General features: G+C 38.9%; 1 protein-coding gene across 1 annotated transcript in view; it reads right to left on the bottom strand.

Annotated features, from left to right (window-relative positions):
* Positions 1-5,457: 5,457 nt before the first annotated feature.
* The window catches only part of LOC138715070 (piwi-like protein Siwi), a 53,355-nt gene continuing 44,723 nt past the window's right edge, over positions 5,458-14,089 (bottom strand). The window contains exons 13-17 of the mRNA XM_069847552.1: positions 12,925-13,093; positions 12,718-12,842; positions 12,471-12,616; positions 7,320-7,467; positions 5,458-5,625 (exon numbers count right to left, since the gene is read on the bottom strand). Coding sequence (XP_069703653.1) covers positions 5,506-5,625; positions 7,320-7,467; positions 12,471-12,616; positions 12,718-12,842; positions 12,925-13,093 — 708 coding nt within the window. The 3' untranslated portion in view covers positions 5,458-5,505. The remainder of the gene's footprint in view (positions 5,626-7,319; positions 7,468-12,470; positions 12,617-12,717; positions 12,843-12,924; positions 13,094-14,089) is intronic.

Below are 14,089 nucleotides of genomic sequence, written 5' to 3' on the forward strand. Positions count from 1 at the left end.
TCGTTAAATAACCAACTAAAAAATAAAATAAATAAACCCTACAATATTATGCCAATATTCGAAAACATACAGAATGTGACTTTACTTACTTACTTACTTACTTACTTACTTACTTACTTACTTACTGGCTTTTAAGGAACCCGGAGGTTCATTGCCGCCATCACATAAGCCCGCCATTGGTCCCTATCCTGAACAAAATTAATCCATTCTCTATCATCATATCCCACATCCCTCAAATCCATTTTAATATTATCTTCCCACCTACGTCTCGGCCTCCCTAAAGGTCTTTTTCCCTCCGGCCTCCCAACTAACACTCTATATGCATTTCTGGATTCGTCCATACGTGCTACATGCCCTGCCCATCTCAAACGTCTGGATTTATTGTTCCTAATTATTGCAGGCGAAGAATATCTCAAAACCTTATTCCTTTGCTGTGGTCGTGCCAGAGAATCAGTCCCATTCCGAGGCTTATTTGAAGGATTCGTAACAAGCTGTTTTTTACGGTGAAGGGTTGTTAGCCCTTCGCCCAACCCCCAAGCTGGAGGACCACCCCTCATCGGTTGTCCGCGACTGCTAATTCAATATATTCACAGTTACCCTCCATATCTGGAGGCCGTCTCCTCGATCCGCAACCTGGGGACGCGCCATGCCGTGGACAGAATGTGACAGTAAACTATTTTTTTAAATGGCATCCTATATTAAAATTTACATACTTCGAATCTCCATTAAATTTTACGTATGAATGCATAGCAACTTTACCCATTCACCCGTTTCATGTCTTTTAACAATTTATTAAACTTATTTCGTGGACCAAAAACTTGAGACAAATAAGTATGTAAAATCATGTTGGGTAAGCCATAAAACTAAACAAAACACTATAACTAATCAAACTTTATCACAGATGCTTAAAATGAGAACCATTCACAGTCAAAAAAAAATATCCCAGTCTATCACGAAAATAGTCCATGGTCTTCCTCTTGTTGTTTCATCTACAATGGACTGTTTTCGTGATAGACTTGGATACTATTTGGCTGTGAATGTTTCTCATTTTGAGCATCTGTGATAGGGTTTGGTTAGTCATAGTGTTTTTTTATGGCATACTCCACTTGATTTTACATATTTATTTGTCTTAAATGTTTTTGGTCCACGAAACAAGTTTAATAAATTGTTAAGAGACAAGAAACGGGAGAATGGGTAAAGTTTCTACGCATTTGTATGTAAAATTTAATGGAGATTCGGAATATGTAAATTTTAATATAGAGTGTCATTTAAAAAAATAGTTTACTGTCACGCTCTGTATGTCGGAATAACTGTTTTCGAACATTGGCATAATATTGTGTGGTTTACTTCCAACAGTTTTTGTATAAAACTTTATTTTTGTAAAAATGTAAGAAGTTATTAACAATATTCCATACTTATTTTTCAGCCTGTTCGTATTTTTCACAGCTAGAATTATTGCATAACGTTAATATTATATAAACATTAATGATGAAATATCAAATAAAGTACATTAAAATGTGTATAAAAGGTTATGCGAATGCAGTTAGGGCTACTGAAATTTTCAAATAATTTTTATAACTTTATGAACGAAAGTCAAAATACGGCATTTTTATCCTCATGGTTTTGAACATAAAAGATGCACGAGGGAGAATAATCTCTAAAACTCGTATCTTTGTCAGTACACTACGAGGTACAGACAGAATCATTCTATTAGGAAAGCTCTGTCAAAACTATTGCATATGGGTTAAAGTAAAATTGGCGTTGTCGTTTCAAAGTACAGTCATTTCCCATAACTATGGTCCTGGAACACAACTATGGTCCACGATACAACTATTCAAAGAAGATTGTAAAAGTAACACAGACCGTTCGTAGATAGCTGCAGTGACATGACTTGAAACTACAGTACAGCAAAAATATAGATAAACGAGGTACTACCACAGTCTAGTATACACAGTCACGAAGTCAGTTGTGAGAGTGCTAGGAACAATAGACTGTGCCGGTACTATTTCGCATTGTCTGTAATGAGGCGATATCAGCCATCCTAGTGGTTAGCAACTATCTATGGATGCATATTTACCACGTATTGAGCTTTGTGGCTGTATATACTAGACTGTGATATTACGTTATGGAGTACAAAATTTGAATGGACCATAGTTGTGTTCCAGGACCAAAGTTATGGGAAATGACGGTGCCTAATTTATCATCTTTATTTCATTATGCAATATTAACATTTACGTATATATTGGTATTATTGTTCTATAGCGATAGAGGCCACTGGCGTGGCTCAGTCGGTTAAGGCACTTACCTGCCGGACTGAAGTTGCGCTCGGGCGCAGGTTCGATCCCCGCTTGGGCTGATTACCTGGTTGGGTTTTTTCAGAGTTTTTCCCAACCGTAAGGTGAATGCCAGGTAATCTATGGCGAATCCCCGGTCTCATCTCGCCAAATACCATCTCGCTATCACCAATCTCGTCGACGCTAAATAACCTAGTAGTTGATACAGCGTCATTAAATAACCAACTAAAAAAACAGCGATGTACTTTAATAGTACACGTCTTTTTATCAGAGTCAAAGTCTCATTTGAGAGAAAAAACAAACTGCAGATTGCTAACAACAATAAATGCACCATTGTACGGCCAATGACTCTAGTCAAGTGCCACTGCATTGAATAAAAAAAATAAATAAATGCATCATAAAAAGAGAGTGTTGCTCAGAAGCACACCGATGCCGTGTCAGACAAATGCAAGATTGTTTACAATACATCATGAGTGTTTTATTTTGAGTACGTTAGTAAATAGCCACACTAATAAGATAAAATATGGGCACTATATCATGACAGTGACAGTGGAATGAAATTAATATCACCTGAAAATACAGACTTAAAAGAAATCAAGCAATGAGCAGGAACTGAACATGGTAACTTTTGTTTTTGTTTCGTTGGTAATCAAACATTACACTACTGAACTACCACACATTTCGACAACAAACCTTTGCCACAGATAAATGCGGTGAACATCGCAAGCACCTGGAAAATTACAGTGTTAAATACGTGAACTGCATTTGAAAGTTTCGTGACTTACATCATTATCAAATTAGAAGCAGATAACGGCAAAACGGATTAGGTTCGTTCTAAAGGCGTAAGGGGGAAAACAGTAATTGGAATCATAAAGATAGTATGATGCAAAATTTCGGTACAGCTGTAATGCATGGCTGCCATGGAGACGTTTCTAAGCTAGTTATTTTTTTTTTCTTTTCATGAGAGTACCTAAACAAAACCTCAGGGAGTTTATGGAAATGGATGGCACCATACTAGATGTGATAAAAGCAACAAAGTTATACTCTGGTATGCTCATCTAGAAAGGATCGATGTAGGCCGATGGTCAAAAATGATCTGAAGATGGTCGCCTGTGGAATGGAGAAAACGTGGAAGACTCACATGAACCTGAGCAGAAGATGTAGTTGCGGCTATATCGGCACAAGGATTTTAGGAAGGATATTGGTGGGAGAGGTCTACCTGGAAACTACGAAACAATATCAGCCATTGAAACCTCGCAAAATAATAATAATAATAATAATAATAATAATAATAATAATAATAATAATAATAATAATAATAGTGATGATGATACACGAGGGCTTCAACAGTGTGTTTATATGGCGACCAAATGCCGTAATGAAGATCACTGGGTTGGTTCCAGAAACGTCAGTCCACACATACATATAAAACGAGTAGTACCAATAATTCAGATTCGAAGTGATATTATCAGATATTAAGAGATTTGACATTCATATGGAAGTGCAGTTGTCTGCTCTGCAGTCCAGCGTACCCACAAATGTAGCCACTGTGATGTTAAATAATACGATACACTAACTTCATAAACAATTTATTTTGAAACTATAATAGTTGAACCGTTAAAAGTGTTATAATTAAACGGGTTATGTACCTTAGACATACGGGTCCCCGTTTCGACGCTAGTGCGGCGTCATCTTCAGTGTCCTTCGAACTACTGCTGTTCCAGCCCATCTTGATTTCCGGCGTCTGCGTTCGTCAGTTGTAGGGGTGGGGGTGTGTTGTCCTTATGGTGGGGGTGGTTGTTTATGTGTCATGTATTATGATGTCGAATAATGTATGGGTATTGAACTGTAATTGTATATTAAGTATATGTTGTGGGTGTGTTATTGTGTACTTGTATATTTCGCATTGTTCTAACAAGTTTAACCGTGAACTTTTTGGTGTGATGTGTAGTATTTCCATATCTGTTTCTATGTTATTGTAGCCGTGATTGTTGTTGATAATATATCCTGCATAATTTGATGTGATGTAGGGCTTAGTTATAGCTTTGACGTGATTATTGTATCTTGTTTGAAAGGATCTTCCTGTGTGTCCTATGTAAAAATCTGGGCAGTTATTGCATTTTAGTTTTGTAAACACCAGTTGAATTATACTTATTTGTTTGTTTGATGTGATTATTTAGCTATGTGTGTGTTCTGTTATTTGTTTTATATGCTGTCTTGTATTTTAGTTTTCTGAATGGAATTGTGATTTGGTATGTATTGGTATTGTGATATGTTAATGTTATGTATTTATTCTCGTGTGGTGTTTGTGTTGGTTTGTTCTGTTTTTTTTTTGCCTTATTTATTAGTGTGTCTATAATGTTTGGGTTATATCCGTTGTCTTGTGCTATATATTTTATTGGATTTAGTTCTTCAGTGTAGCTGTCATTGTTCATTTGTATATTAATTGATCTGTGTGTCATGGTACGGAAAGCTGCAGATTTATGTTATATGGGATAGTTTGATGAATTGCGTATGTGTGTTGTGGTTGTAGTGGGTTTCCTGTATATCTTGAATTCGCGTCTGTTATTTGTTTTGGTATAGTGATGTCTAAGAAGTTCATAGTTTGGTTATGTTCTGTTTCTATTGTATACTTTAATTTGAGATGTATTTTGTTCAGTTGTTGATGTAGGTTTTCTATTTTCCTTTTGTTTCCATTATATAAGACTATTATGTCATCTACGTAGCGATGCCAGTACATTATTTTCTCCGCGTGTTTGTTGTTGTCAGTGTTTAGTATGTGTGTGTTAGAACAATACGAAATATACAAGCACACAATAACACACCCACAACATATACTTAATACGCACAAAATTACAGTTCAACACCCATACAATATTCGACATCATAATACATGACACACAAACAACCACCTCCACCATAAAAACAACACACCCCCCAACCCTACAACTGACGAACGCAAAAGCCAGAAATCAAGATCAGCTGGAACAGCAGTAGTTCGTAGGACACTGAAGATGATGTTGCATCAGCGTCGAAACGGGGACCCGTATGTCACAAGTACATAATACTTTTAACGGTTCAACTAGTACAGTTTCAAGTTTTAAACAAGTGTTAACGTGAACGAAAAACAATGAACAGTTTATTAATAAAAAACAACAAACAAACAAACAAACAAACAACCAAACAAACAAACAAACAAACATTAAAGTTCCTACAGGAAGTACAACACATTTTGGAGTCTCGACTGAGATGGAGCCTGGTGAAGAGCTTGTCCCACCAAATACGCCAGCTTGTGGGCGTACTGGCAGGGGGCTGGAACCCTCACTGTACCCTGCAATCAACATAATATTTATGTTTAAATGTTTTACGATTAATATAATTCAAATTTAAAAAATAGACTATAAATAATAGGCCTAGATATGAAATAATTTAGAACAAATGTAATTTGCTTTTTATACAAAATATAGAGAAAGTAATGTGACTTCGAAATTTTGACACAAAAACGTCTTCAACAAATCTGATACAAAAAGTGGATTTCAACTCGACAAGCCATCCGCCATCCATCCGTTCGAACGCCTGTCCACCCGCCTGCCCGCAACCTTAATTTTCGTCCGTCTATTGCTAGAGTTGTAATATTCATTCATTTAGTGTTGTGCCCAAGGGCAGGGCTTTCACTGCAAACCCAGCTTTCTCCAATCATTCCTATTTCCTGCCTTCCTCTTTATCTCCTCATATGATCCATATATCTTAATGTCGTCTATCATCTGATATATTCTTCTGCCCTGAGCTCTTCTCCCTTTCACCATTCCTTCCAGTGCATCCTTCAGTAGGCAGTTTCTCCTCGGCCAGTGAACCAACCAATTCCTTTTCCTCTTCCTGATCAGTTTCAGCATCATTCTTTCTTCACCCACTCTTTCCAACACAGCTTCGTTTCTTATTCTGTCAGTCCACTTCACACGTTTGATTCTTCTCCATATCCAGATTTCAAATCCTTCTATTAGCTTCTCTTCACTCCGTCGTAATGAGTTGTAATATGTAGGTCTATAATCGTTATGCTATGAGAGGTCAGGTCAGGTTAGGTTAGGTTAAGTTAGGTTAGGTTAGGTTAGGTCAGGTCAGGTCACGGTGACTACGGGCGGGTTAGGACGACCCTTTGCATGTCGGCCCATTGTGCAGTCCGAAGTGTATGGGATGAATGAGGATAAGGGTGTACCAGCCCACCGACCGCATGTGACCTCTTATCCACTCACCCAATGGGTATCCCTACCCCCCGTCCTAAATTCATACCGTTAAGATGACCAAGCAGCACAGGATCCATTCCAACGGCCCATTCAAGGTGTCGAAGCGCTCTTGGAAGTGCTCTTAAGGAATTAATCCTGGCAGAGATATTGCGGAAAGCTGGGAGCCCAAGAACGGTTGCGGAGAGGACGCCCCCTCCCGTAAGCGGACAAAGACATGCGTCTTGACCTGAATACCTGAATATGTCTATTGAATGGGAAGAAGAAGATGAATGATAAGAAATCTAAATTCTTTTTCTACACGGGAGGGGAAGGGAAAATGAACCGTGGAAATGAAAATTCTAACCCGGCATTTGTCTAAGTAACTGTGGAAAACCATGGAAAAACCGCAGTAAGGTTGGTCGGTCCGGGAATCGAACCACGGACCTCCCGAATGCGAGCCCCATGCGGATCGCATGAGCCACCTCGCATGAGCCAGGGCACTGATGTCGCCACTGCTATTGTAACTTATACAAGATATTGTAGGCGATTACGGAGCGCAGGGCAATGAGGAAATCGAAGTATTCGTGGAGAGGTGTGGCACACTCTGTTAGTTCGTGGAATTAACACCGGTTAATTTACAAGGGATGACTACCTTATAATTCAGTATAAAGAATCTGTATCAATTTCTTAAAATAAGTATTCGCTGTTATTACAAAACTTATACCAATTTTTTAAAATTAATGTTCACATTGCTATCCTAAGATGAATTATCCCAAATTAAGTAACAAGCAAAATCACAACTTACGCTCCAGTTGAAGTACATGTGTGTCAACTTGTAGGTGAGTCTCTGCAGCTTGTCTGCATCCAGTCCGACATTGTCGTAGATGACGTTGTAGGACGTGGGGCTCACAGTGCCCTGCAGCACTGACTGCGACACTAGAAAGAAGTCGTACCTGAAACAACGTATGTTACTATTACTACCACACCAACTGACAAACATGATTTTCGTTTGCCGCTTGTTACTATATCCATCCTCACATCTGAACGAACAACGAACGACAATAAATTTTAAAATTTTAAAGTTCCAATAGTATATTACATTATGCACAAAGGAATACAAGATGATGCTGCAGTGCAACTCGAACACAGGAAAACTTGTCTCCTATTACAGGCAATACGGTGATTTTAACTTACACGGAAATGCAGTGGATAATTTACAGAACTACAGGAAATAACGTGTGTGTGTGTATGTATCCAATGCCCACCCACTTCACTTGCGTGATTCGGGTTCCGCATACTGCGGATAGATAGCAGAACTGTGACACATTTTCTAATTGTACACCACTTCGGCGGGCCACACTGTACATGATGTGTATCTGTGGAGAGTTATGTCGTGTACCCGGGTGAGTGTATGTGTAAGTGTTCGTGTAAGTCAGGGCTGGGCAGGAAGAGCGGATTCTACTCTCTCACGGGGAGCCATATGATTTCTCTTCATCCCCTTTCTTCCCCGCCGAACACCGCGCAGCGTTGATTCCGTGACTGATGAATATTAAGCGTCCCCGTTTAGAGTCTGAATGCGGTCCCGATGCCCAGCCCTGGTGTAAGTGTAGTGTCTGGAATAAGTGATGATGATGAAGATGAGGGAGGAAGAAGGGGAAACCCGGTGCCGGCACGTAGCCTACTCCTGTCGAATAGGACCAAGGGGACCGCCAGGCTTAAGGTCCCCATCCAATGGACGAATCACTACCAACTGTGACATATGCCTTCTCTTCATATGCACTGCGGAGAGATTTGGGATTTAACCCAGGCATATTGGTGCACAATCTAGTGATTAGAAGTTGTGCACCGCCATCTCTCCTAGTCCCGAGGTAGAAATTTTACATGAAAATCTCTGCCGGGAATCGAACCCAGGCCGACTAGTCTGGAGGCAGACACGCTATCACAGAGCTAACTCGGCGGACACAGGAGATAATGTGAGAATATATAAATCGTTCCAACCGTTGCTACGAATTAAATGATCATAGGAACACGATGTAAAGTTAATTTCCTGTCCATGTTACCAGTATTTAATAAATGCAGACCCATACATAAATCAAGCTCAGGTTTCTGCGCGATACTGCCCTTAAGTCTTCTGCCTCTAGTTACACATAATTCTTCTTCAAGCCTTAAACCAGGAGCTTAACATGGGGAGACCAGAACGTAATACTTTCGAATACCTCCTTAATTTTTAGTAACGTTACTATAATTTCCAAAATACTCGTACTAATTCAAAGAATTGTTCTTCCAAAAGTCGTGTGTGGCACCGAAATGTTTGTGTAGGTCTGCAAAATATGAATCTTACTAATTAAAAGCTTTCCAATTAGGCTCCCTAGGGCATACAAGCTGCCGAGCCTGGAGTCATTTTGCTCCTCTGTACTTCTTTCTGTGTTTATTTTCAGCACTTACCCATGCAGTCTAGTTAAGTTATTGATTACGTTGTTACCAGTACCACTGTATTTTTTGTAATCTTATTTATTTCCTTCTTTTATTTACTTCGTTATTTAATGACGCTCTATCAATTACTGGATTATTTAACGTCGATACAATTGGTAATAGCAAGATGGTATTTGGCGTGGTGAGACCGAGGATTCGCCATAACCTGACATGCGCCTCACAGTTGGGGAAAACCTCGAAAAAATCAATCAGGTAATTATACCAAGCCGGAATCGAACCCACGTCCGAGCGAAACTCCGAATCAGAGCTATTTCCTCTTTTATGCACAACACTTCTATATAGGCCAGAATGCAATTTTCAAAATCTTCTCCATGCCATGTCTCGTCGTCGATTTTATGTATTCTGTTTCCGAAGATGTTTATTTGTAGTCTTAGCATTTTCAGATATTTTATTATAGATAAGTTGCTAATATCTACTTCACCTAAACTCTCAACATGGAGGACAGGGTGATACATGATCAGCATTTTCTTCCCTAGCTCTTGATTAACTAGCGTCCAACTACACTGAGAAGAAAAAATAATAAAAAAAATAAAACTGCTCACTTTAAATTATAGATCAGAATATCAAAATAATATGGTATTTCATGCCAACTTACGTAGCCTGCATTACGATAACTAGGAAAGGAATTAAGAACATTAAGGATACAAGGTTCAATAAATAGAATGATTTGTAATCAATGCTTGGAACTTTTATAACACTCAGTCAGAACTATAGTAAATATTACAATTGAGACGTTCTCTGAATCAATAACTTAACCATAAAATCTTGAACTTGAGATACAGCATTGCGCAGAACTACATTAAAATCTTTCTATAGGGTGTTGAGTGGCGCTGTGTTTGTTGGAGAAAAATAATATTTTGTCAAGTGGAAGATTACAAGTTTAATGATTTAATAACTTATGAACCAATATTAGCAAACGTGTGCAATCTATTCTAAATTACAGAGTAACTGTGGGAGATTCCTCAGAGTAAATGCTGAAAATGTTTTTCACCTGCATCCATGCTCAACTGTATTCGTAATTTCATATTACATGACGTTCTCCGAAGTGTATCTTCGTCAATGTTGCTGATTTCGTTCCTAATGACCTCACAGAGTTCAGCAAGTGACCACGGTCTATTCTTGCAGGCCTATAAGTTATTCTGTCCTTAAGTTAGCCCCACAAGAAGAAGTCCGGAGAGGTTAAGTCAGGAGATCCGGGGGGGGGGACATATTTTGAGATTAAGCGATCACGAAAGAAGCTGCTATAAGTTTCATGGATCGATAGACATATAACACATTCCGCCATCTTGCTGGAAGTAGCAATGATTTCTTTGATGAGTTTACTAAACGTCCTTGAAGATCATCAACACATTCTTGACTCATTGCAGGTCTGTGTTTTCCACTCTCTCTGAGGAGCGAGCCAATTGTCTTTAGCTTTCTTGCCATCGATAAAATCGTTGGCCTGGTTGGAATTCGCTTTGAAATGCCCATTGTGTTTGAATGAAGGAATTTGTCTTCCAATACGTTTTCACAATAAAAACTCGCTGCCGAATTGAGAACTGCAGGTTTATGTTATGACTGCAAAAACTACAGAATGTGAACTAATTACTAATAGCTAGCAATAGTCATAATAGTCAAAAATGGATGGTAGGGGTACCAATATAGATTCTCCCAGAGTCACTCAGATCATTAAACTCATTTCAAGTTTATACTAGTTTCCAGAGGGAAATTACAGTATAATTCATTAAAATTGTAAAAGTTTATATAGGAATAACGAACTATGCTTCTGAAATTATTTTCTTTTCTATTGGACGTGTGTTATAGATTTGTTGGTTACAGCCTTATTCGAGGGAGGTCTTCAATTAGAATTTATTTATAGCAAAATTTACGTTGGTATTCACAATTTTACGTTCAATTTTTCGCATGGACGCCATCATTTTTTTTTCGTTTGGCGAAAAACAGCGCAAATTGCGGAAAGTTTAAAATTACGACAGCGTAAATACTGGGAAAAAAATATATATCATAATAATAAGACAATTGAAGGGACCAAGGAAAAAATATTTTAAATGGCGGAAAAACGTTAATTGCGGAAATGTAAAGACGGAGTTCGAATATGTGTGTGTGCGTGCTTGCGTGCGTGCGTGCGTATGTGTGTGTGAGGCGTTCAAAGCAAAAGTGAATCAAGTCACAAATTTTAATAAATTAAGATTAATTCATTTTCTGATTAACTGAAGTTGGATCTTTTCCGAGCAGTAATGGATCAAGTCTTAATTTCAAGCATTCGCCGGTAGGTGACACCAGTCACGTTTGGTTCATATTATTATTTTGTTCACGATGTTCTGAGCCATAGTAGATCAATCATCAAAGCGTTGCATCAATTAACATCACAATTGTTTATATTTTATAAATCTAGAATTTGAGAATGGAGCAATAAAATTATTGCTAGTCAAATTAAATAATCCACTAGAGCAAGTTAACTTTAGGTCCAATTATCTCAAAATTATGTCTCATGGACTTGATCCACTTTAGCTCTGAACGCTTAATATATTTATTATGCACAGGTGGCTATGTTAGCAACAAGACCGCCGGGCTACAGTCATACTGTGTGATTTTGTGAGTGTGTGTTACAGCCAGGGGTATATTTCAGGCCTGGCGGGCTCTGGCAGCGTCAAGGTACTGTTTTTCGAGGCCTGGTGGCGCCAGGACACTTTTTTGATTATATATTACCACCAAATTTTGCATTTATAAAAAGTCATATTTTATTCATATTTAAACAATAAAGTAAGATCTATTTTGCACAGCTAACAATCTCTTTATTTAGATTCGAACCCATGTATTTTCGTCTGACATTCCATAAGTATTCCTGAGGAAATCGTAGTGGTGGTGGTAGTGGTGTGTGGTGGCAGCGGTGGTATTAGTGGTGGTGGTGATTTATTATTATTATTATTATTATTATTATTATTATTATTATTATTATTATGAAGAAGAATAAGAAAAAAAGAAAAAGAAGAAGACGGCGACGACGAAAACAGCTACTGACGGTAATTTACTACCGAAATCCTAGAGACAGGGCACTGTTCTATTTAGAAATACACCCCTGGATATAGCTAAGGTACAGTACATAACGAAGAATAGCTATGTGACTTATCACCAGGGAATCTTTGTTGCAACCATCTCTGGTTTATGCGTACTGACTGTATTGGCATATAAATCGTATTAACTGATTCAATTTACCCCTTTGGTATCACGCTAACATAACGTCAAGAAAAGCAGACGTGACAGGACTCTAGCATCACAGTCTCAATGCTAATATAGTCATCTGTGCTAAAACATTCGTGGGCGAAATAAAAACTGCCTGGTTGAAAACCGTTCTACGTTCTACTATTAATTCTGCAGTTGCACACTTCAAATTCATATTTTTCCAGTATTGTCTCCTGAAATTATGATTTACGAAAATTCTCATATTAATAGTGGTCACAGTCACCTGGAAGGCAGCGTGATGACATCATCAACCACAGTTCCAGGTGGAGGGTTGGTACCATTATAGAATAGCCGTGTGTTGATGCGCTTAGTCACGACAATGAAGGCCATTTTCACTGGTTCACCTCCATACACCTTGGAGAGATTTTTCTGGAACCCAATTGAACAGACTTAAAACGCACACAAACACACACACACACACACACACACACACACTGCTACGACCGAGATGCTGTACCATGCCATCTTACCTCCAATGTATCAACTTCATGCTCCTTTACGTACTGAATCTGACCCTCTCCCACTCCATCACGATAGATTATTATGCGTTGGGGTAAACAGCCATTATTGTACTCCTTAAATTTCTGCAGAGCCTCTGAAACAAGTTCAAGCTAATGTATGAGAAAATACATGTTTCGTGTCAGCGCAAGAGTACAAGATGTAGTTACAATACTTACTGCAAATGTTGGCAGACAGCTCATTACTTAGCTCTTCCCCTGTGCGATGGTAACTCACAGCTGAAAAGTATCGAATCATTGCTTTATCCAATGAGGCCACCAGAGCGCCAATTGACATTCCTTGGTGCAAAGAGTCGTGGTACACGTCAAAACCAACGACCATGACTTTCTGTAATAGATCATAATTAAACATAATATTGTGTATCCATCATTTTTATGCACTCTGCGGTACTGCTTAGATTTCATATCATTTTCATTTACTATTTTCAAGTTAAAAATTTTGCTATGTCAGAGATCTACCCTTTTAGACTGTAAGAGGTAGGTTGTGGGCACATTCGATATTCTTATTTCTCCTCTCTCTAAAACTTATACAGAGAAGACTTTAGTCAAGCCCGCCAAATACCACGTGTCACTTTCAGTAGGTGAGACTCCTGTTGACCGCTAGATAGCAGCAGAGCACAGACAGACGAGAGACATCCCGTAAAAGTGGGGGACACTTTCTCCCCATTGGTCCACACAAACGTGAAGTTTATAGTTACGTGAGGGTGCGGAGCCACGACTGACCGTATGTATAAAAGAACGAGGTAGAAGGGACCTATATGCCCTTCCCCATATATATTCCACCTTTCTTATAAATTATGTATGCCCTAGTTCAGATAATATTAATAGTCTATTAAACATACGAGGTCACTCAATAAGTCGCAAATTGAAAGGACAGGGACCTCTCAAATTGCAGCTTAGATTTCACGGCGCTTCTTCCGACGGCCTTCACCTGCTTTGTCATCGAACAACAGATGACGGCGTCTTGCCATCCTAACGGCACACACCAGCCAACTCCTCCTCGCCCCGTTCCGTGATCAATTGATCAGTCTCAGCCCCCCTTGCGTATGTGGTACCTAAGAGGTTACGTCCAATTTCGGCTTCCCCTTCAAAATTTTCTAGAGCTCCTTCAGGGGAGCAGCGTAACCCGGAGTGAGACTAGTGGCCAACAGGCTTGGAGCTCACATATTTAGTTTTGTACAGCCCCCAACCCCTTGCAAGGACGCGTTTTGCGTACCTTTTAAATTTTCCTCCCAATTCTCCTTCGATTTTTTCGATTTTTTCGGACAGACAAATTCATCCTGCCTAAGGTTTTTCCGTGGTTTTCCTAAGGCGCTAAGACAAA

Source organism: Periplaneta americana, chromosome 15 (genome assembly GCF_040183065.1).
Source record: "Periplaneta americana isolate PAMFEO1 chromosome 15, P.americana_PAMFEO1_priV1, whole genome shotgun sequence".
Lineage (NCBI taxonomy): Eukaryota > Metazoa > Arthropoda > Insecta > Blattodea > Blattidae > Periplaneta > Periplaneta americana.